The 23,736-nt window shown below is 43.7% G+C and overlaps 1 protein-coding gene across 1 annotated transcript in view; it reads left to right on the top strand.

Moving 5' to 3' along the window:
• The first annotated feature begins 2,606 nt into the window (after nucleotides 1-2,606).
• SHCBP1 (SHC binding and spindle associated 1) overlaps nucleotides 2,607-23,736 on the top strand; it is a 31,840-nt gene continuing 10,710 nt past the window's right edge. The window contains exons 1-8 of the mRNA XM_065416686.1: nucleotides 2,607-2,745; nucleotides 5,239-5,412; nucleotides 6,189-6,304; nucleotides 11,115-11,323; nucleotides 12,635-12,727; nucleotides 15,748-15,981; nucleotides 16,092-16,260; nucleotides 18,289-18,409. Of these exons, the coding sequence (XP_065272758.1) occupies nucleotides 2,607-2,745; nucleotides 5,239-5,412; nucleotides 6,189-6,304; nucleotides 11,115-11,323; nucleotides 12,635-12,727; nucleotides 15,748-15,981; nucleotides 16,092-16,260; nucleotides 18,289-18,409 (1,255 nt within the window). The remainder of the gene's footprint in view (nucleotides 2,746-5,238; nucleotides 5,413-6,188; nucleotides 6,305-11,114; nucleotides 11,324-12,634; nucleotides 12,728-15,747; nucleotides 15,982-16,091; nucleotides 16,261-18,288; nucleotides 18,410-23,736) is intronic.

Genomic DNA, 23,736 nt, shown 5'->3' with positions numbered 1-23,736 from the left:
CACTGAGGGTGAAATTCACCCCAGTGCAGAGGACCAGCACAATGCCCGTGCATCCCTTAAATCCCTGTAACGATCTCAGCATTGGGCGTAAGTGGGATTTGTAGGGTACATAGGACCTCTGCACAGGTGTGAATTTCACCCTGATTTACTCATTTTTGTCAGTAATCTAACAGTGTTATTTCCCTACAAGAGCCTCCTGGTCTGGGCTCTTAGTATCAATTTTATCCATGTCTCTCAATTGTCTTGGATTTGCTGAAGATCTGATTTCAGTGGATATTTTGATAGGCATGTGTAGGACCCATGGATCTTGAAACGTGTGTTGTGGGGAGTATTGATCATTGTAGCAATGGAGATGTGTGTGCAGGTTTTGCATCTGTTGTTCTGACAGAATGTGGTGCTGCTTTGAGTTGGTGAGTCCTGGTCTGTGGGAAGTTTGGCTCTGAGGATGAGCTTGGAGAGGTTGGGAGCTTGTTTGAAGGCCAGAAGGGGGGGGGGGGAGGGTTGTGGTCCCCCTCTCCACTGCTACAATGATCAATACCCCACCAGAACATACCTTTCAAGATCCATGGGTCCTCCATAAGTGCTCTGTATAGCTCAAAAGCTTGTCTGTCTCACCAACAGAAGTTGGTCCAATAAAGCAGCGGTTCTCAACTGGAGGTCCGCGAGCCCTTTCAAGGGGGCCGTGGGGCCCCGCAGCTGAAACCCAGATCCCGAGCCCTAGCGCCCCCAGTGGGACTCTAGCTGAGAGGCGCAGGGCTGAAACCCTGATCCCCGCAGGCGCCCCCCACGGGGCTGAAGCTGGGAGGGGCAGGGCTGAAGCCCCGATCCCTGGCGCCCGGGAGGTGCAGGACTGAAGCTCCGATCCCTGCCGGTGTAGTGGCACAAACAGCTCCCTGGCAGAATTTCCTATCTAGGTTCTACTGAGCACTCTCACCAGAACTGAGCAGGCTCAGTAGGTAACTGCTATTGGTGGGGAAATGTGCATGCTGCTGTTTGTGCCGTTACACTGGGCAGTGTGGGGCAGCTGCTGCTCTCTCTAGTGCCATAGAGCAGGCAGCCGCAGCATTCCCTCCTCTCCTGCTGGTGCCCCGGGTTGATGCTGGTCCTCAGCTCCTGAGTCCCAGCCTCCTTTGCTCCTGCAGAAGCTGCTGGTAAGAGTGGCCTGGGCTCAGCTCCTTGAGCTACCCCCTGTCTGCACACAGCCCCTAGCAACCTCTTCCCTCTAACCTGAGCTACCCCCCTGCCTGCACTCAGCCCAGGGCCCTACGCTGTTTTCAAACTTTTTGAGCTAAGCCCCCCACTTTGAGTTATAATTTTTGGTTGCTCCCCCAACCCAGACAGGTGGGTGGCCTGCTGAGGTGAGTCAGGGGGTGGAGGTGGCACTCCCTCCCTAGACCACAGGCCCCTGCCCTAGGGTTACCATATTTCAACACTGAAAAAAGAGGACACTCCACGGGGGTCCCGGCCCCGCCCCAACTCTGCCCCTTCCCTGCCCCCATTCCAACCCCTCCCCTGAGCACCCCGCATTCCCCCTCCCCCCTCCTGCCCCCCGGGCTCCGGCTACTGCTGCGCTGGGGCAGTTGCTTCGGCCCCAGATGCGGTGGAGAGCGGCGGGAGCCAGGAAAGTTGGAGCCCGGGTAGGAGGCGGCTGTGTGCTTGGATGTCACCCGCTGCCTCTGTGCCCCTGCAGATCGCGGGAGTTGTAAGTTTTGCTGCAGCCATTCGCACTCGGGGTCCCCTTACCATGCCTCCCTATTTTCCCGGACATATTCGGCTTTTTGGAAATTCCTCCCGGACGGGGATTTGAGGACCAAAAAGCTGGACATGTCCAGGGAAATCTGGACGTATGGTAACCCTACCTGTTCCTGCCCCTCCCCCCCATGTATAGAAATCAATCTACACCTATGCCCAAGGCCCCTCTCGCTGGGCCCTGGAATTTTTATAGCACATCGAGGGGAGCCTCAGAGAGAAAAAGGTTGCGAACCCCTGCAATAAAGGATATTTCCTCACCCACCACATCTTAAATATATGATTTCATTCCTACCCAGTGAGGCTAGATCACAGCCTGCTGTGCTCCCTTCGGGTTTTGCCCCCAGTCCAGAATTGGCTGCCTGGCATGTGTTTGTGCAACACTTTGGGATGAAAGTTGCTTGATCCAAGTTAATATTTCATTTTTGTTAACTGCCATTATAACCGGTCTGGTAAACGTGGGGTAACCGCGGAATTAGAAGGAAAGGGAAACAGGCCCTGTGGTGGGTGCAAAGCACGGTACCGCGCTGCCAGCCCCAGCCCACACAGCGTGCGTGGCTGCAGCTTCACGCAGCTCACCCCCACCTCACCTCGCCCCGTCCCCGAGCAGGCCCCTGGCCGCCCCGGCCATCCGACGCCTTCCGCCTTCCCGGGGATTGGAATCCTGAGACACTTTCCACAGGTCAACGTTCCACAGGGGTATCTGCCCGCTGCCGATTGGCTCCCACAACGCCCGCTGCGCCTTGCGACCAATCAGAATCCTCCACCGTGCTTACATCGGGGACGGGCTCGCTGCCGGGAAAGTTTGAAATTTCCGAGACTGGGTGAGGCTGGGGAGCGCGGAGCAGCCGTTCGTCATGGCGCAGGGGGAGCCTGAGCCGGTGCTGGCGGTGCACGGCGAGGAGGAAGAGAAGAAGGAGGGTGGGGAAGGGCCGGAGCTGGCCCCGGCGGCTGGCGGTGTCGGGCTGCAGGAGAACGTGCAGGGCCTGAAGCAAGGTATATTCCCCCGCCCCCGTTTGTACTCCTCGGGAGCATATTTCCCCCGGCTCCCCACACTCGCCCTCCCTTGTACTTCCCCCCGGAATTTGCACCCTGTGCTTCAATACTTCCTCGGACTCCCCCACCCTAGATCTACTTCCCCCGACCCCTGGAATGTAGTTTCCCTGCAACCTGCCCTTCAGCCCCTGGTCTGCAATTTACTTTCCAGTCCTAGGGGTTTCCTCCTGCGTTTCTTTTCTGTCCCCGCCCAGCTCTCCAGTTCAGTTACAAACGGTTGTTGTCAGCGTGATAAACTGTAGGAAGATTTTTGAAGTTTAAGGGACAGTCTCAATGAGTGTATGCTGTGGTGGTGTAGCTTGTCGGGCCTAGGATATCAGAGAGACAAGGTGGTAAGGTAGTGAGGACCAACTTCTGTTTGTGAGAGAGGCAAGTTTTGAGATTACACACAGCTCTTCTTCAGTATCAGTGGGTGTCTGCCTGAAACACCTTCCCAGGACATTAGCCTCTGTGTCCATTCACTATGCCCATCAAAACCCGGCAGGTGGTGGTAGGACCTTTGTATTTTTGATCCTAGTGGGTAGGGAAAGGGGGGATTCTCTTCTCCTGCTTTCCCCCCAAAGGCTATGAAATGTTCCTTTCTGCTGTGTCCATGGCATCTGTAATTGCAGGTTGCTCATGTGCTGATGATTTAACCATGTATAGCCTATGCTGCTCCTGGCTAGGAAAGACCTGGCGTACAGCTGTGCAGTTTGGGCCTGTCCAAACTGTAATTGTTTATATGGCTCTAACATTAACACCTCATTGATGTGGGTGGGGTGCTGAGTGGGGGTAGCATTCTGGAAGGTCCTAAATAGGCTTGAGGCCACCAGTGCAGCTAGGAACCTTTAAAGGTTATTTACACATGAAGTTGTTCCCCATTAACTCCATGTGTGGATAATCCACGTACAGAAGCTGTGTTTTTTAAAAAGGGCAATGCCCTTTCTTCTACTTTGTGATGTATAAAGGCCTGAAAGGCCTTAGTCAGTTTTTTGTGTTTTTACATCAGAAGTTCAGATCTTGTCTACACTATAGCAATTTACTATGAATGTTTGGTCCCCATGGAACACTTGTAAAAGATTTGCGTCCACACACAAGTGATCCGGATGGGTTACATGTGTCAGCATTCTAGAAGTTCTAATAGATCGGGGACCCACTAAGCCAGGCACTGTACTAATACATGGGAAGCTGCAATACCTGCCCTCATAAGCGTACAGTCAAAACAAGGCAGATAGAAAAAGAATGGGAGGAGAAACAGGCACAGAGATGAAGTGATTGCCCAAGGTCACATAGCTGCCAAATTGGGGATGGAACCCTGGGCTCCTGACTCCCAGTCCGGTGCCCTATCCACTGTGCCTCATTGCTTACAGCAGAATGAGCACATGTTCAGTCTGTGCTTGTGTGGATGGTACTAGCATGGTTCAGATAAACCCGGTCTCACAGATCATGGTAGCTTTTTCGAGTTTCACAGAATCCTCTGTTTGTGGCAGACTTGTGGGGAACTGTGCGATAGCTGGCTAGAAGGCATTGCAGTTGAAATGGCTGAGCAGTGGACCTTGGACAAAACTGCACTGGCTCAGAAGTCAGCATCACTAGCATGGGCACACTGAACTACACCTCTACCCCGATATAACACGAATTTGGATATAACGTGGTAAAGCAGTGCTCCGGGGGGCGGGGCTGCGCACTCCGGCGGATCAAAGCAAGTTCGATATAATGTGGTTTCACCTGTAACGCGGGAAGATTTTTTTGGCTCTCGAGGACCACATTCTATCGGGGTAGAGGTGTATTTGTGCTTGAATTGGTTGTTAGAAACCATTCTAGTCTCTAGTGTAGAAAGCCTGGGGTGACAAGTGAACTGGTGAAACTGACATGCACTAGAGACTGAAAACTGAACTATTGAGGGGAAGATACTTTCAGCTAGGTTTGATTTTGTATGTCTTATTAAAGCTTATTCAGTGACTAGTGAATGCTGTGGGGTGGGGTCGACAGTCATGTGTATGTAATTTAACATCTCTGCCTTTCAGTTACGAAGTGGATTGTGCACCCTTCCAAGAGGTGGACCTTGTCCCAAGAGGTCATCCAGCCAAACCAGGCTTGCCAGTCCTGATATTCCCAACCTAAAAAGTAGTGGGGGAAATCCATTCTATTAGCAAAAGCCTTTCAGACCTTCTCTATACTACACCTAGTGGGAAAAAAAAGGCATAATCTCAGTTTTAAAAATCCTGTTTGGGTCTGTATCCAATAGATAGGGAGACCCTGTTTTGGCAAGTGTGTGTATCCCTGAAAAATGGAAAAGCTAATTAGCTATTTAACCACCATTCCAATAGTAAATTAACATATGGTCTAGAGAGGAGGCATGCATGGATTTTGCACTTAGCAGTAGATCCCTGGGATAGGAATGAAAGAGTGAACTGTACTTGAGTTGAGGTTGTGACTTTTTTTTCCCTTCAGAGTTGTTCCAAGATGATGATGATGACAGCTGCAGTGATTATGGGAGTCGTGACAAATCAGGGACCATTTTAGGAAGGATTGTGCCAGATGGGAATGTGCTTTTCCCAGACACGTTCCAAACAAATCATCTTTTGTTTTATGAGCGATTTAAAGCCTATCAGGATTACATCTTGGGTGAGTGACCTTTCCGCTTCTAAAATTCCCTCTTGTCATGATCTCTGTAGTGCTGACTTTTCCTGATGATTCAGTTTTACGCTGTATATATTTGTCCTCCTTTTAAATTGCACCATCCTTCATTCATAGCGTGGTAACTATAGAGGATCTAGACTAGTGGCAGAGATGCAGGAGAGGTCAATTAATGATGGAGTTGAGACTCTAAACATCCTTAAACTTTTACTTTTACATTAAAAATATCATGACATAACAAACGCTTTTAGCTGGAGGACTAGACCTGGTGGATTTTGACATCCCAAGAGACTGAAGTCTGAACAATTGAAAGGGGGAAGGATTTTTGATAAGACTAATTAAAACAGTGTCTTCCTCTCCCCGCCACGTATTTAACTCCAGTGGCATAATTGAGAGACGTGGGCGGTCAAGTGGGCAGTTGCTCTTTTTGTGAAGCTTTTGGGGGGCTGAGAGGGCACCTTTTGGTAGTTCTCCAGTCCTCTGGTCTAAGCTGTTTGGGGGCAGGGGCTGTCTTTTTGTTCGCTGTTTATACAGCACCCAGCACCGGGGGGTCCTGGTTTGTGATTAGGAATCTCAGGCATTTCAGCAATACAAATAATAAAAAGACTGAGCAGAACAAAGTTGAAGACAACTTCTGACATAATGAAGGAACACTAAAACCCCATTCTGTTCAGCTTCCCTTTAATTGCTCATGTATGAACTTGATTCCTTTTGTCCTTTTATTGCATAAATACATATTGTAAGTGATTTTAATTTAATTTTAGCTGACTGCAAGGCCTCTGAGGTAAAAGAATTCACAGCTGAGTACTTAGAGAAGGTCCTTGAACCATCTGGATGGCAAGCAATCTGGCGCACTAATGTGTTTGAGGTGCTGGTCGAGGTAAATGTAATTCAGTTGCTAGACATTTGTCTCCAATTAACATCACTTTACTCCACTGTTAACAGGCAAATCACTTCCTTTTAATTAAAGTTTATGAGCTGATAGAAAATAGCATATTTTTCACATCTAATTCTCAGTGTGGAGGATAGAGCATTAGGCGAGAAGCTATTTAACTGCTTGCAGTGACTTCAGTCCTAGTGTCTCTTGGACATGAGAATGCAGGAGAACAACTTGTGACATGTAGAAACTTACCATTGACAGTCAGATGAGATGCAGTTAATTGTTAGCCCTCATGATTGTAACGCATTTTGTGCAGATTGTAAGTTGTTTGGGGCCAGGACTGTCTTATTGTGCGTCCACTGCCTAGCACAATGGGGCACTGATTGGGTCTGCTAGGCTGCTGTACTATAAATAATTATCCACAGGACTGCCTCTCTTGCTTTACAGAGCTGCAGCTGTACGGGCTGCATTTTTATTTTACTGGCTGGGCCTTTGTGAAAACAATTTGCACTCTGGTTCTATCTGTCAGTTTTGCACCTGGTTCTACTGAACAAAGAACTGTTGAACCTATAAAAGCCTGAATTTAAATAGATTTCACCTCCTAGGCACTCTTTGCAGTTTCTAAGACCAGAAAAGATGGTGTCAACATGGAATTTTCCTTCTCTGTTTCCTTGGTCTTAGAAATTGCTTATCTTCTGTTTGAATGTTACTTTTTATATTATACTAGTAAGGATGGTATTGAGTTGAATTTTTTTTTTAGTATTCTCTTACATAAACAAATGCATGGCATTGTGGTCTTTTGTAATGAGCTAGATCTGCTTCAACGATAGTATCAGTCCTTCAAGGATGTGACTTTAGGGCAGGGGTTGGCAACCTTCGGCACACGGCCCGTCAGGGTAATCTGCTGGTGCGCCGTGAGAGATTTTGTTTACATTGACCATCCGCAGGCGTGGCCCGCCGCAGCACCCATTGGCCGCGGTTCACCGTTCCCAGCCAATGGGAGCTGCGGGAAGCAGCGGCCAGCGTGTCCCTGTGGCCTGTGCCACTTCCCGCAGCTCCCATTGGCCAGGAGCAGCGAACCGTAGCCACTGGGAACTGAGGGGGGGGCCGTGCCTACGGACGATCAATGTAAACAAAACATCTCACGACCCGCCAGCGGATTACCCTGATGGGCTGCGTGCCGAAGGTTGCTGACACCTGCTTTAGGGACATGCAGACATTTGAACCACTGGAGGTATGCAGAGGTATGCAAAACAGGGCTTGAGAGCACAAGCTGCTGTGTGCTGTCCATATGAGACTTTGTCATGGTTTGGGTAGTTCAGGATTTGCTGATGTGGCACTTCACATTTTCTGGTCAGGAAATGGGTTTTCCTGGTGTTGGGGCAGATGCCTAATGATGTGGTCCTCAGTTGGGTTTCTCCCAATGTGGGTGAAGCAACTACCAGCCTTCCCAAATGACAATGTGGTCTTCTCTACACTGAGATTAACTGGCAAAGATGTCCCGTGGTTGCTAACCCCTTTGGAATACCCCAGTGTTTAACAGCGTCTGGGTTACATGGAGGAGGGGGTTCGTGCAGAGAGGCAGGGGACTGAAGGACTGTAACTGGGTGACACGGAGCTGTAGTTTCTGGTCTAAAAATGGGATCTCTTTTGGAGATCAGAGGAGGAAGTAAATCAAGAGAAGATGTGGGACATCTAAGGGCTGACTCATGGACAATGGGTGAAGTCCCAGAAGGTCAAACTAGTACCGGTCTTCAAAAAGAGGAAAAAGGAGGACCCGGGGAATTGGAGACCAGTCACCCAACTTTGATACCCAGAAAAATACTGAAACAAATTATTATACAATCAGTTTGTTCAAACCCAGAGGATAAGAAATAGCCAACATTGGTTTGGCGTGATTTGCTCTTGACAAATCCATCTCGTTTCCTTCTTTGACAGTGTCACTGGATAGGGTGGAAGGAGTAGATATGATACATCTTGATTTTTATTAAGGTTTTTGACGCATTTCCACATGACGCACTCATAAGCAAACTAGGGAAATTTGGTCTAGATGAAATTACTGCACAATGGTTAGAAAAACTGTACTCAAAGGTCAGAGGGGTAGCCGTGTTAGTCTGAATCTGTAAAAAGCTACAGAGGGTCCTGTGGCACCTTTAAGACTAACAGAAGTATTGGGAGCATAAGCTTTCGTGGGTAAGAACCTCACTTCTTCAGATGCAAGACAGTGAGGTTCTTCTTGCATCTGAAGAAGTGAGGTTCTTACCCACGAAAGCTTATGCTCCCAATACTTCTGTTAGTCTTAAAGGTGCCACAGGACCCTCTGTTGCTTTGTACTCAAAGGGTATGTCTACACAGCAACTAGACACCCGCAGCTAATCCATGCTAGCCGATTTGCGCTCACAGGGCTCGGACTATGGGGCTGTTTCATTGCTGTGTAGACTTCCGCTGTGAGATGGGAGGGTCCCAAGGTGCCTGAGCCCTGCGAGCCTGAGTTGGCTGGAATGGGTCAGCCGCAGGGGTAGACATACCCAAAGAGGAGCTATCAATGCCTTGCTGTCAAAGTAGGAGGACTTATCAAGACTTGCAGGGATGTGTCTTGGGTCTGGTATTGTTCTCTGTTTTCATTAATGACTTGAATGATGGAGTACAGATTGTCTCATCTGCAAATTTTATATGAGTAATGCTGGGAGGGGTTGAAAGCACGTTGGAGGACAGGATTAGAATTCAGAATAATTTTGACACCTTGGAGAATTGGTCTGAAATCAACCAGACGAATTTTAATAAAGACCAAGTGCAAAGTACGACACCTAAGAAGGAAAAATCAAATGCACAACTACAAAATGGGGAGAAAACTGGCTAGGCAGCAGTACTGCAGAAAAGTATCTGGGGGCTACAGTGGATCACAAGTTGAATGGGTCAACAGTGAGATGCTGTGGCAAAAAAGGCAAGTGTCATTCTGTGGTCTATTAGCAGAAGTGTCTGTGAGACCTGGTCTATGCTTAAAACTTGGGTCGACAGCTGCAGCGCTCAGGGCTGTGAAAAATCTGCACCCCCGAGTGCCGTAGCTCTGCCGACCTAACCCCTGGTGTAGATGCAGTTAGGTGGATGGACGAACGCTTCTGTCAACCTAACTCTCATTGCTCTGGAAGGTGGAGTGCCTACCATGATACAAACCCTTCTGTCGCTATAGTCTGTTTATACTACAAGGTGACAGCGGCAGAGCTATGCCGCTATAGTGCCTGTAGTGTTGACATGACCTAAGACATCCTGTGTCCAGTTCTGGACACTACACTTTTATTAAAGATGTGGACAAACCAGAGAGAGTCCAGAGGAGAGGTTTGGAAAACGTGACCTGTGAGGAAAGAATGAAAGCACTGGACGTGTTTAGTCTACAGAAGAGAGGGCTGGGCATGGGGGCATAAGTTTGTAGAAGGTTGTTATAAAGAGGACCGTGATCAATTGTTCTGTGTCCACTGAGGGTAGGACAAAAGTAATCTGCTTAGCTTGCAGAAGGGAGATTCGGGTGAGCTACTAGGAAAAACTTCCTAGCTATAAGAATAGTTGAGAACTGGAATGGGAAAATTGGAGTTTTTTAAGAACAGGTTAGACAAATCTGTCAGACGTGGTTGGTCCTGATATTGTTTGTCCTGCCTCAGCACAGGGGTATGGACTTGGTGACCTCTTGAGGCCCCTTCCAGCTCAGCCTTTCTGCGATTCTATGATGGAGGTGTACAGAGAGGAATGGAAGCTGGGACACAGGGAGGCAAGCCTAGAGCAGGATGTAGAAATTCAGCCTTATTATCTGAATGTTAAACCTAAACCAGTTTTCTACGTATTAAGGTTTTCACCTCTAATCCCCCTGTCTCAGCCAGGTATAATTCCTCACTGCCCCTCACGTGTGCACTCCTGCTGCTTATGGCCATGCTAAAGTCTGCAAGAGGGGAACCCTGCTTTGCTGGGCCTCATAAGGCCTGTCAGAGCCATGTTGTCTTTGTGTGAACCTTCTACATGAACCTGATTTTAAACTTTTAACTCTCATTTAAAAAAGGGAAATGCTATCCCCATCCCACACTTAAAACACTTGCAAGTAAACTATGATCTTAAAATATGTAGAAGCATGCAAACATATTGGTGGTTTGTCTTTATAAAGGAGCCCAAGTTGTTTGTGTTTTCCAGCAACATAGACCTGCATTTGATCAGCTTTGTCCTCTCCCTAAATTAGAGGGCAAGGATTGACATGCTTTAGGATTCTCCATGACACATTTGGTGCCTGTTGAAGCACTTTCCAGCCAAAGGGCATGGCAGCCTACTGGGCTAAATATGGGATTAGTGCACAGGAATTCTTGCTATTCCTGGCTCTGCCACTGTGTGGGCTGCTGCAAGGCACTTGGGTCCTGATTTTTTTCAGAGCACCCTCAGCTCCAAGTAAAGTCAATGGGAGCTGCCAGGTACTTGGCATATCCAAAAATCAGGCCCTTAACCCTTGCCTGTGTAAAAAGAAGATAGTAACTTCCTGTCCTCCCAGGGACATTATGAGGCTGTGTTTGTACAGTCCTTTGAAGAGGGAAAGCAGTGTATGTATATGTATATATTTGCTGAGCAATGAAGCTTGTTTTGGGGTTATAATTTCAAATATGCATGCTCAGACATCTCTGGAATAAAATGCCATGTCGTGTTTAAAAAAACTTCATGCTTTAACAAAGTTGCTGATTGGCTTCTATAATAAGACTGAATGTGTGTTGTTTTGGCTTTTCCGGTTGTACATACTGTTCTGTCTAAAGCACCCTAATAGCTGTGTTGTTCATATCAGGTTGTGGATGTGGAGTACTCCACTCTGAAAGCAGTGGTTCGGCTCAGTGAACCTTTCCTGTGTGACTCCCATGTTAGCACCTTTACCTTGGAGTGCATGCAAGAGCTCTTGGAGCTGAAGAAGCATCAGTTACCAGTGCAGGAGCTGTGGGTTGTGTTTGATGAATCTGGAGAGTTTGACCAGACAGCCCTGGCCATAGAGCATGTCAGGTAGGAAAATGTTCATGAACGGCTAATTGTCTCCTGAACTATTATTTCTTTAATTTTAAAAGAGTCAGATAGTTTAGGCATCACATCTGAGCTACAATAAATAATGTATATGGGTTTCATACATGAATCTATAGTAAAAGATGTTGTTAGTGTCCAGTCAGAAAGAGCTTTTGGTATACTCCCATCTTTGTGAATTCTTGAGACCATTCCTGGGGCTACGTTGACCTAGGCTTTAGAAGTAAACCTGATGGCTGCTAGCCCAACAGCTAAGCTGACTGACCAGAAGAAAAACACCAGTGTTGCTATGTCACAAGGAATCAAATGTGCATGCTGGGTTTCATTGTAGCGCATTACCAAATAATTTTCTACGAAGTTTAAAAGATGTAACTCGCTCTGTTCTTGCTTTTACTAGACCTTCTTCTCACCTCCTCCGTTCACTGCACTTTTTCTGCCTTTTCCCCCCTATAATTCATTGTGGTGTATCTTTCCCTGCAGTGTTTTTAGTTTTTTCTTTTCTCTCCCTGATCTCATTCTTTCTTTCCCTGCCGTGTGCACACTACATCTCCCTTATTTGCAGTTTCTCTGATGCATCTCTACATACCCTACTTATTTTCTAGCTCTTCCTTTAAGATCGCTTTTCCTTTCTTTCTCCTGTACTTCTCCTCTTTCCCCGCCCCCCGATATACACACACACACACACACACACTTTGTAAGGTTTAGAGAAATTGATTAGTAATAGCCACAAGGACTGAACTTGAAGACTAAAACTAAGGTGAGAGGCCCCACTCGCCAGGACAATGTCCCAGTGAAAATCCAAGACCCTGGATGCTGCTCCTGTAATGGCTAATAGATGTCTGATAAACTCAAAGCCCAGAAGGAGCATTTGAAGGGTGAGGATGCTAAACTTCATGTGGAAGGTGAGAGGAGGTCAGTGGAAGAATTTGAATTGGAGCGACGGATGGCAAAATTTTCAAAAATGTCTAAGTCACATAGCAATGTAAGTCCTATTTTCAAAAAGTAACTTAGGTGCTTAGCATAAGTTTAGTCAAAATCAATGGGACTTATGCTCTTAAGTCATTCAGGGCATTTTTGAAAACTTTACCCACGGTGTTTGCAGCGGACAAGGAATATCAGGAAATTCTGTGTACTGAATAGCCTGGAGGAGGGTGATATGCGAATTAGAGAGGTGTGATATTTTGAGATGTCTTCCTCAATTTATTGCATTTCTATTTTCAGTCCTAACTTTTGTTAAAGTGACTCTGGATTCATCAATGGACAGTGCACTCTTAACTACTTGCTTTATTTCAAAAGGTTTTTCTACCAGCACATCTGGAGGAGTTGGGATGAAGAGGACGAGGATGACTTCGATTATTTTGTCAGATGTGTTGAACCTCGACTGAGACTGTAAGTGACTTTATTTAACTTTTAGTTTAAAAAATGCTGGCAGGAGAAGCATGGGAGTAGTGACCGACAAAACAAAATTCAGACAAAACTCTTAGTTGGCAAAGCAAGGCCATTGCAGCTTCAGCTTACAATCAGTCGCTAGAAATCTTGTATTTGGAAAGATCCAGGGGAAACAAGCAACTTCATTGCCAGTTATTTTCTTCTTAGCCTTTTTTTGGCACAACCCTCTGCCTTCCATTAGATGGCGTTCCAAAACCAGGTATAGCCTCTTTCAAACATAAGACTAGTTTGACTTCAAGTGTGTAAGTGTAATCCTAATTAAGACTAGTGTGACACGCTCAGATACCTCTGGGTGTGGAATAAGAACCCAAATAGAACAGAATATAGAGGAAAACTTAAAGAGAGAACCCCTAGTGACGCTGAAGGAGACGTGTATTCTTTCCCCAGTGGGATCACTTTGTATTAGATTTTTCTGAATGTGGCTTTTTAATACCATCCAGCCATATGGAACTTCAACAGCGCACAAGGGCACGTTCTGGAAATATATTAGAAACTCATTTTTTAAATACCTGAAATGAATCGCTGGAAAGTAGCTTTACAAATTCTCTAGGGCTTTTTCCTCATATTTGATGATACGTCCGTCAATTATTTTCATGCCTGTTTTGCTCGATCCCTTTTTTTCTGTATATAATTATTTAGAATAGGAAGTCAGGAATGCATATTGCATGCCAATTCGGTTTTGATACAATGATGACTCTGAAATGGTGATTCTTTGAAATGGAATTGATTATGACAGTTCAGTTCCATGTTATACCTGGGCCATGTTGAGCTCATACAAACTGGGAGGAAATGTTTTGAGGTCTGGAAATGTTACATGTGGAAATAAATATTTCTTATGTGTTTCTGCTTCTACATTGCCAGCAGATGGGGAGGCAGATGGAAGGAGTTTTTTTTTTTTTCCTTGGAGGAAAAAAACTTTGCATCAAATGAAACTGGAATGTAATCACATGCAATCAGACTTTTTTTTAAGGGTAGCTAATGGGCTGAGATGGGAGTAGAAGCATTTTTAGAGAGGACCCAAAAGGGAACCATAATGTTTCAGCTTTGTATTGCAATGAAGAGTAAATATTTTCCTTTTTCATTCCCAACACCATGCTTGAAGCAAAGCCTGTACTCTGAGCCACATTGAAGTTTATATGCTCTTCTGCTCTGATATAAGCACCGATGTGTCAATTGATAAGTAGCAGTAACATATCCTTCTATCTCTGTAGACAAGCAATTTTTTACATTCTTATTCAGAAGGTTTTCCATGAGCTTAAATTAATTGAAGCAGACAGTCCTCGCACTGCAAATTTTATCTATGATTTTATTTCATTTTTAAATATAAGTTCTGGTCTTGTAAAACAGGTAAATAATTCTATGTAAAGTATTTTATTGAAGCTTGGTAAAAATCATTTAGTTTTACAGCAAAACCTCAGAGTTACAAACACCTCAGGAATTGAGGTTGTTCGTAACTCTGAAATGTTCGTAACAAAATGTTATGTTGGTTCTTTCAAAAGTTTACAACTGAACATAGACTTAATACAGTTTTGAAACTTTACTATGGCAGAAGAAAAATGCTGCTTTTAACTTTCCCTTTATTTTTTTAGTAGTTTATGTTTAACGCAGTATTGTAATGTATTTTCCTTTTTTTTGGTCTCTGCTGCCTGACTGCATACTTCTGGGTCCCAATGAGGTGTGTGATTGACTAGTCAGTTCGTAAATCTGGTGTTCGTAACTCTGAGGTTCTACTGTGTAAATCTACAGAGTGGTCAGTTTTAAAATTGAGAGTACACATTTTAGGGTCAACTTAGGTACAGTTTCCATTGTTTTCTTTAAGTAGTGTACCTTTCTATATTACATTAAAAAATCAACTATCTTTAGTTCCTCACCTACTCTAAAGTATATTCACGTGTTGTCGCCAGGCATACTGCATCTTATAACACTATCTCCACACAGTTGTTTTAGCTGTGAGGTTTTTGTACCACTTTACTGTCTGTCTGTTGCAATCAAGTAGATATTTATTATTCTGCCTCCAGTTGTTTGTTCTTTATGGCACATTCTTGAGTGCCCTTTAGCGAACAGCTGAATGATTGAAACTTGGCTCTAGGGAATTGTCTTGGCCCTTAGTTTCCTTGGATGTTTTCTTCTTCCCAGTAAGACCCTCCTCAGTGACTGGGCATGGAGTTATTTACACTGGGTTAACTTCCTTCCCCTTCAACTGTACTGAAGACAAAAGAGGATTCTTCTTTTTGCTTTCAGTATCTTTTCATTGCTGTCTGACCTTTTTCTGGAGTGATCACTGTAGAACCACCACTCTGGAATTTTCAGCAAGCCATCTTCTATCTGGCAGATATGTGACTCTGTCTGACTTAGGCAGAGCCACTTTGCAGGAGTGTTTCCATCTCTTGTGTGTGAGACTCCCTGATGGTACATTTTATTTTCTAGTAAATCTATCATCCAGTTCTAATTGTTGCCCCTCTCTCTCTCTTTTCCCTGAGTTATGTTTCTTTTTCTCTTGCTCGACAAATTTCTGCTTTTGCTATTTCAAAGCCAACCTTTTCATGGTGCCTTAAAAGGACACCATCTAGTCAGTATTTAAGTTGTGACTTAAAAATAGTTCTTGGGAATATACGTGCCTCTGAAGCCTCCTGATAATTCTTGTGTTTTTTAAAAGTATATCTTTGTATTTTTTTAAACATATTTCTCTCCCTTTTTCTGTGTGTACTCTTTAAACTCTAATAATCTTGGGTGTGCATTGTAACAAGGGGGGGGGGGGGGGCATATTTAGACAGATGTGCTTTTTGTCAGCCATGCCTCTTTGAATTGAGGTGTCATAGATGCAGGGAGCTCAGCACTTCTGACTCAAAGCCCATTTAAGTCAGTGGAAAGATTCCCCTGGATTAAAATAGGCTTTGGGTCAGGTTCTCTCTGCTTTGGAAAGGTGAAGAACACTAACTCTTCTACCCTTTGAATTGTAGGCATTATGACATACTTGAGGATCGTGTCCCTTCTGGACTCATTGCTGATTATCACAATCTGCTGTCTCAATGTGAGGCGCTCTACAGAAAGTTCATAAACCTGAGGAGCGGCATATCAAGCAGTGACTCTGACTCCGAGGCAGAAAATGTCTCCATGGTGGAAGGCTTAAAGCTGTATGATGAGATAGAGCATCTGAAGCAAAAGCTAAAGCTCATTGAGAATCCTCTCTTGAGGTAGTGTGTGTGTGTGTGTGTGTGTGTGTGTGTGTGTGTGTGTGTGTAAAAACCAGCTAGGAAATGCTCTCCATCAGGACAGAACTGATGGTTTATTGCTCATGTTTCAGGTATGTATTTGGTTACCAGAAGCACACTGGTCTCCAAGCCAAAGGCTCCCGTCCAATGGGTACGAAGATCACTCATGTTGTATCTTCTACTATAATGGCAAGTCTGTTGCAGTCTCTGCTCAGGGAGAAGCTTTGTCCTGAGACCTGTGATGAAGAACTAGAAATACAGGTAAAATAGTAGTTGTCTTCATTCTCTGTCCTCCATTTTCTAACTTCCCTCAATAGATTAATTTCTTCTTTCACAGTATTCACTTCTGTATGTACAGAGCTTACCATGAGGGGACCGTAATCCCACAACTGTAATATAAATAGCGAGTAATAAGGGTGGAAGAAACAGTAAATGTATCTAACTAACTTGTAACTGCTAAATACTCCTTTACAAGCACTTTCCTCTCTGCACTCCTGTAACAATTTCATAATGAAGTATTCTAAGTAAGGCATGAGATTTACTTTGAGTTTTAATGTACCTGGATGCATGCTTTTTAAAGGTATTTCTTTTAAATTTTGAGCAGGTCTGGTTCTACCGATAAATAGTCAGGGGGAGGGCAGGAGGAAGGGGAACCTGTCTCAACACATCTGTTCCTTTCGAGTTTGAGTCCTGCCTTAATTCAGTGACAGATATATGATTTTACTGCTTTGGCTCTCCATGCCTTTTAAAGCCAGTTAGGAGTTGTCATCTGCATTCTGTTCCTTGTGAATAAACTGAATTATTTACTCAATTCCAGTTACAGCTGTGTAAAAATTGATAATTTTATCTATCTCTTTCTATATACACTGCTACCTCGATATAACGCGACCCGATATAACACGAATTCAGATATAACGTGGTAAAGCAGTGCTCCAGGGGGGCGGGGCTGCACACTCCGGTGGATCAAAGCAAGTTCAATATAACGCGGTTTCACCTATAACGCAGTAAGATTTTTTGGCTCCCGAGGACAGCGTTATATCGAGGTAGAGGTGTAGTTATATATATGTCATTTAATTGCCCAGATACCTGAGAGCTTAATTTGGCCTTCAGAACAGCTATTACTGGTGTTGTGCAAAAAGGAAAGAACCGGGTTTAACTCTCAGATCCTGGGTTGAGTGTGCAGGGTGAGCAGTTGGAAGAGGATTTTAATACTTGTAAACTGAGCATGCTTAATCTGGAAGTCACTGAGGCAATAACCGTGGAATTCCATTACGCCGTTTTCAGTCACAGTTCAGAGTAGAATCCTGTTGTCATGCTTGTGATAGGTGTCAGCCTGCCCACTTTGGAGACTAACACAAAATGTCTGCCAGACAGATCCCACACTGCAACAGCAGTGTCCTTGAATTCTTTTTTGGAGGGATCAAAAAAGAGATCTCCAGGAGTGAGAGGATAGTGTCTAGACTAGCTCCTACCTAGTTCCCTTGGCTGTTACTGTCTCTGCCTCATATTTCCTTTGTGACCTAAGTGGTGGCTCTCAACCTTTCCAGACGACAGTACCCCTTTCAAGAGTCTGATTTGTCTTGCATACCCCCAAGTTTCATCTTACTTAAAAACTACTTACCTTTGAATTCTTGTTTGATTTTGTAAGCATCACAGCACACTCACTGAAAAATTGCTTACTTCCTCATTTTTTACCATATAATTCTAAAATAAATAAATTGAAATATAAATATTGTATTTACATTTCTCTGTGTGTGTGTGTGTAAGTAATTGTATGAAATTTTAGTTTGTACTGACTTCGCTAGGGCTTTTTATGTAGTCTGTTGTAAAAGTATGCAAATATCTAGATGAATTGATGTACCCCCTGGAAGACCTCTGAGTATCCCCAGGAGTACATGTACCCCTGGTTGAGAACCACTGACCTAGGGTAAATCACTTAAGGCAGAACTTCCAACACTGCATTTACAGGCAAATTGGGGTTTGCATTTAGGCTCTTTAAAACATGGTACTAATCTTTACCTGCCTCAGTTACCCATCTGTTCTCTCAGGGATATCTTGAGGCTGATTCACTGTTCTAAAAGTACGTGGAGATACTTGCATGCAAAGCACTATTTGAACACAAAGTATTGTATTCTATAGATGCCACTAAAATGGATTTCCTTTAAGCAGAAGCAGTAGCATTTCGACTATGTAGCAACATTCAAATGAAAAGGGAATTCTGTTGGTATAAACTCAAGCTATTCTCTTGCATTTTCTGAAGCTGATTAAGTGTTTATTTCTCTTTTACAGTTCCACAGTGATCCACTGACAGCTGTCAGTGCCTGCTATGAAGGAGATACTGTCATCATCTGTCCTGGCCATTATGTTGTAGATGGCATGTTCTGCATTGCTGACTCAATTGAACTAGAAGGTACATAAGACCAGCTAGATGGGGTCAGACCAGTGGTTCATCTAGCCCAGTACCCGATCTTCTGACAATGATCCGTGCCTGTTGCTTCAAAGGAAATGAACAGGACAGGACAACTTTGAGTGAGTCCAGTCCAAGCTTCTGGCAGTTGGAGGTTTAGGGTAGAGCTCTATGCGGAACGATTTATTTAATCCCGCTCCTGTTCTGCACCACAATACCCACTCCCACCCATTCCCACATTGTTTCTTGCACGATCCCCCCCCCCCCCACTCACAAAAACTTAGATCCTGCAAGAGAGACAGATTTCCCCCCCCCAGACTATTTAAAAAAAACAGAAGGCTGGTTAATAAAACATATCTTGCTTAAACCACATAAAAAAGTACTTGAATTCCTGTTATAATAGACATTAAATCTTTCTATCCCTCGCTTAAATTTAAGTATTTAAACTTTTATTTAAAAATAAGAGTGTTTTCCTACAAATTACAGCAGTCTGGTATATTTTTTTTTTTTTTTTTTTTTTTTGCCCATCCAATTCCTCCCGCAACATAGCAGGACCAGGTAAAATGCACTATTATGGCAATGGGTCCTGCAGGACCCTCAGGATCCCAGGTGCACTGCAGGGCTCTAGTTTAGGGACATCTGGATCATGGCAATGCATCCCTGACCATCTTGGCTAATAGCAATTGATGGGCGTCCTTCATAAACGTATATAATTCAGTAATACTTTTGGCCTTCTAAACAACCCATTGCAACGAGTTCCACATGTTGATCGTGCATTGTGGTGAAGTATTTTCTTTCAGGGTGGACTGATTTAAATCAGCGATTTAAATCAAAGTGGAAAGCCTCGATTTAAATAATTGATTTTAATCAACTTTTCCATTTGTATGTCAGTTACTTTCTAAAGACAGGTGTATTCTTATTGGCTGATATAACCATTAAAACATGTTGATTTACAGCTAATTAGAGCCTTTACTTTAGATTTGGTACATCTCTTTGCTACCTAGGGCGGTACACTATAACTATTTACATTTATTTAAACAATTATATAGCTTAATATTTTCAGATTCTTATTAATTGTACGTTTTTAGTAGGTTGAATGGTGAATGATATTTGTGTCAATCTGCATTAGGATGGTAACTGGAATTAAATTAAACACACAAAATAGCATATAAAATTTATTTTTTTTATTAAGCAAAACAAGCCCTTAGTACATGATGTATTATGTCATATTTATAAAGCTTGAACTCAAAAGTTAGATGTTTGCCCTCTATTCTTTCTGTATTTAGAAAAGCAGCCTTTAACTCAGTTTTTTGATTAGAGGCTCATGTATTCATCATATTTTTTATTTAAATATTTTAAGAAATTATAATTTTGATCCTTAAAGTATTTTGTAGTAAATTCAAATTTCCTTTTAAACAGGGTTATTTTTAAAAGAAAAAATAACAAAATAAAAAAATCCAATTTAAATAAAAAATCTGATATTTTAGATTTAAAAAGAAAGTATTGATTTATAGCCACTCTGCTTTCGTTTGTTTTAAACCTGCTGCCTGTTTACTTCATAGGGTGACCACTAGTTCTTGTGTTATATGAAGGGGTAAATAACAATTCCTTATTTGCTTTCTCCATATCATTCATGATTTTATAGACTTCTAAGTCCCCCCGCCCTTAGTTGTCTCTCGTCTGAGCTGAAGGATCCTTATTCTTTTAAGTTCTTCTCATATGGAAGCTGTTCCATACCCTTAATCATTTTTGTTGCTCTTCTCTGCATCTTTTCCGATTCTAATATACATTTTTTTGAGATGGGGGTGACCAGAATGGCACACGGTATTCTAGGTGTCGGCGTACCACAGATGTTTGATATTTTCTGTTTTATTATCTCTCCCTTTCCTAATAGTTCCTAACATTCTGTTACCTTTGTTGACTGCTGCCACATATTGAGCAAATGTTTTCAGAGAACTATCTGCAGTGTCTCCAAGAGCTTTTACCATTCCAAAAAAAAAAAAAAATAGTTAATTCAGACCCTATCATTTTGTAAGTAGAGCTGTGGTTATTTTTTCCAATGTGCATTAATTTGCACTTATCAAAATTGAATTTCAACTGCCATTTTGTTGCCCCATCACCCAGTTTAGTGAGATCCCTTTGTAACTCTTTGCTGTCTGCTTGGGACTTAACAGTCTTGAGTAACTTGGTATCATCTGCAAATTTTGTTACCTCACTATTTTTGTCTCCTTGAGGGACCCTGCTATTTACTCTCTCTCCATTGTGAAAACTGATCATTTATTCCTATCCTTTGTTTCCCATCTTGTAATCAGTTACTGATCCATGAGAAGACCTTCCCTCTTATCCCATGACTCCTTACTTTGCTCAAGAGCCTTTGGTGAGGGACCTTGTCACAGGCTTTTTGAAAGTACAAGTACACTATATCATCCGATCACCTTTGTCCATATGCTTCTTGACACCCTCAAAACATTCTAGAAGATTGGCAAGGCATGATTTCCCATGTTGACTCTTCCCCAATATATCGTGTTGTGTCTGTTAATTGTTAACTATAGTTTCAGTCAGTTTACCTGGTATTGAAGTTAGGCTCACTGTCCTGTAATTGCTAGGATTGCCTCTGCAGCCTTTTTAAAAAATAGGCATTACATTAGCTACCCTTCTGGTACGGAGGCTGATTTAAGCGATAGGTTACATACCACGGTTAGTTGTTCTGCAGTTTCATATTTGAGTTCCTTCAGAACTCTTGGGTGAACAACATCTGGTCCTGGTGACTTATTGCTGTTGAATCCATTAATTTGTTCCAAAACCTCCTCTGCACCTCAGCCTGGGACAGTTCCTCAGATTTGTCACATAAAAAGAATAGCTTGGGTGTGAGGATCTCCCCCACATCTGTTGTGCAGTGAAGATTGATGCAAATAATTCATTTAGTTTCTCTGCAACAGCCTTGTCTTCCATGAATCCTTTTTTAGTACCTTGATTGTTCAGTGGCTCCACTGTTTGGTAGACTTATTGCTTCAGATGTACTTAATTTTTTTTGCTGTTGTTTTTATCTTTAGCTAGGGGCTCTTCAAATTCTTTCTTGGCCTACCATAAACTTTTATAGTTGCCAGAGTTTATGCTCCTTTCTATTTTTACTTGCTAGGATTTGACTTCCAATTTTTAAAGGATGCCTTTTTGCCTCTAACTGCCTCTTTTACTCTGCTGTTTAGCCATTATGGCATTTTTTGTATCCTCTTACTGTTTTTTCCCTTAAATTTGAAGTATACGTTTAGATTGGGCCTCTCTAAACTAGACTATTTAAAATAGACTCCATGCATTTTACAGGCATTTCGCCTTTGTGATTGTTCCTTTTAATTTCTGTTTAACCAGCTTCTTCATTTTTGTGTAGTTCCCCTTTTCAAAGTTAAATGCTAAGGCAGTAGGTTTCTTTGGTATTCCACCCCCGTCTCCCCAGGCTGTTAAATTAAACTCTATTATAGTCCTATTGCCGAGCAGTTCAGCTATATTCACCTCTTGGACTAGATCCTGTGCTCCACTTAGGACTAGATCAAGAATTGCCCTTCCCTTGTGGGTACCAGTACAAGCTGCTCCAAGCAGCAGTCATTTATGGTGTCTAGAAATGTTATCTTTGCATCCCTTCCTGAGGTGACCTGTATCCAGTGTGATAGACCCAGGCCAGTTGGGTATAGCAGAAGGCAGATATACTGGCCACTGGATTAACAGTTTTCTGTTCCCTGACTGACCAGAGCAGGGGCTGCTCCAGGCTAATGAGAACACCTGACTCCAATTAACCTGCAAAGAGTCAGGTGAGGCCATTAAGCTAATGTGACCACCTGACTAATTAAGGCCCCGCTGATACTATAAAAAGGGCTCACTCCAGTCAGGCAGAGGAGAGCCAGGGAGCCAGAGGAGAGGAAGTGCGGCTGAAGGGCTGGTTAATGAAGACACCCTCAAACCATCAGTAAAGGAGCCCTAAGGTAAGGGTGAAGAAGAGAGAAGCAAGAGAGCTGTGGGGAAGTGGCCCAGGGAAATGTAGCAACTCTGGCAGTGAAAGGTTGGCTGCCAACAGCTGCTACCATTAGGGTCCCTGTGCCGGAACCCGGAGTAGAGGGCGGGCCCGGGTTCCCCCCAACCCACCACTACAGGAACACCTCCTGGGAGGGGAAGTCAGGCCCCTGTCAGGACAGGAGGCTAAACTGTTCTAAAACAAGCCCTAGGGACAACAGAGACTGGGAGAATTCTCTCACCAACCTCCTTGCTGGCTTATGATGAAAAGGGCTCAGTAGACTGTAACCCTGGCCCTAGAGCGAGAAGGGCTACGTGGAGGGTCACAGATAGCCACTGAGGCTAGCATATACCGCCTAGAAGCGCAGGACCCACGGGGACAAGGTCAGAGCTCTGCCACACCAGTCAATATGAGAGTAGCTGAAGTCCCCCATTATTGCATTTTCTGCTTTTGTCGCCTCTCTAATCTTGCTGAGTATTTCACAATCACAGTGATCATCCTGGTCAGCGGGTTGATAATCTATTTCCACTTCCGTGCTCTTATTGTGTAAGTATGGAATTTCTATCCATAGCGATTCTCTGGTACAATTTGATTCAGTTAAGATTTAAGATAAGGTAGAAGGTTCTTGTAAGTGTGGAAGAGCCTAAAATTAATGTTAACTGGTCCATTTTCTTAAAGTAAACTGAACCGTGCAAAGGGACTTGTTAACTTCAGGAGGGATCTGTTGACTGGGAGTTGATTAACTTTTTTCTTTTTTCTTAAATGCCTTCACATTCCTGCAGAGGCCCTGCTGCTAGAGCCAGGAGTATGTTTCAAACCTATTGAGTGGTGTGTGCGGCTGTCTGTGCCCGTGAAGGATGTGAGTGCTACAGCTGCAAATGGGCCAGGATAGGACTTCAGAAGAGTACATTTATCCCCAATTCAGTGTGTTCTCATGCTATTTGTTTGGATGAAATCATTCAGTCACTGCTTGATTGTTTAGCTAGCGGACAGACTCTGGCAGGAGTATATAAGGAAGAATTGACTTAATTTAACGAGCACAAAGGTCACTTGAGGTAACTTCTGTATTTAAATTGCAGAGCATTGGTTCTAAAATATAAAGAGTATACAGTAGACCTAAGCCTTCGGTTCTTTATCCTCCCAGTAGAACCTCATTTAATTACACTCACCAGGAAGACTCACTGTGCATTAGTTGAATTTTGTGAATCATCAAGGAAGCTAGTTTTCCCTCTTCATTGCCAGGAGAAAGCACTGCAAAATGTACTTGGTCCATGTGATTTAACATGGTATGATCCTTGATCCTATGCTAGTAAATATTCTGCATTTT

The sequence above is a fragment of the Emys orbicularis genome, chromosome 14 (genome assembly GCF_028017835.1).
Source record: "Emys orbicularis isolate rEmyOrb1 chromosome 14, rEmyOrb1.hap1, whole genome shotgun sequence".
In the NCBI taxonomy this organism is placed as follows: domain Eukaryota; kingdom Metazoa; phylum Chordata; order Testudines; family Emydidae; genus Emys; species Emys orbicularis.
This window is presented reverse-complemented; position numbering and strand designations above follow the sequence as displayed.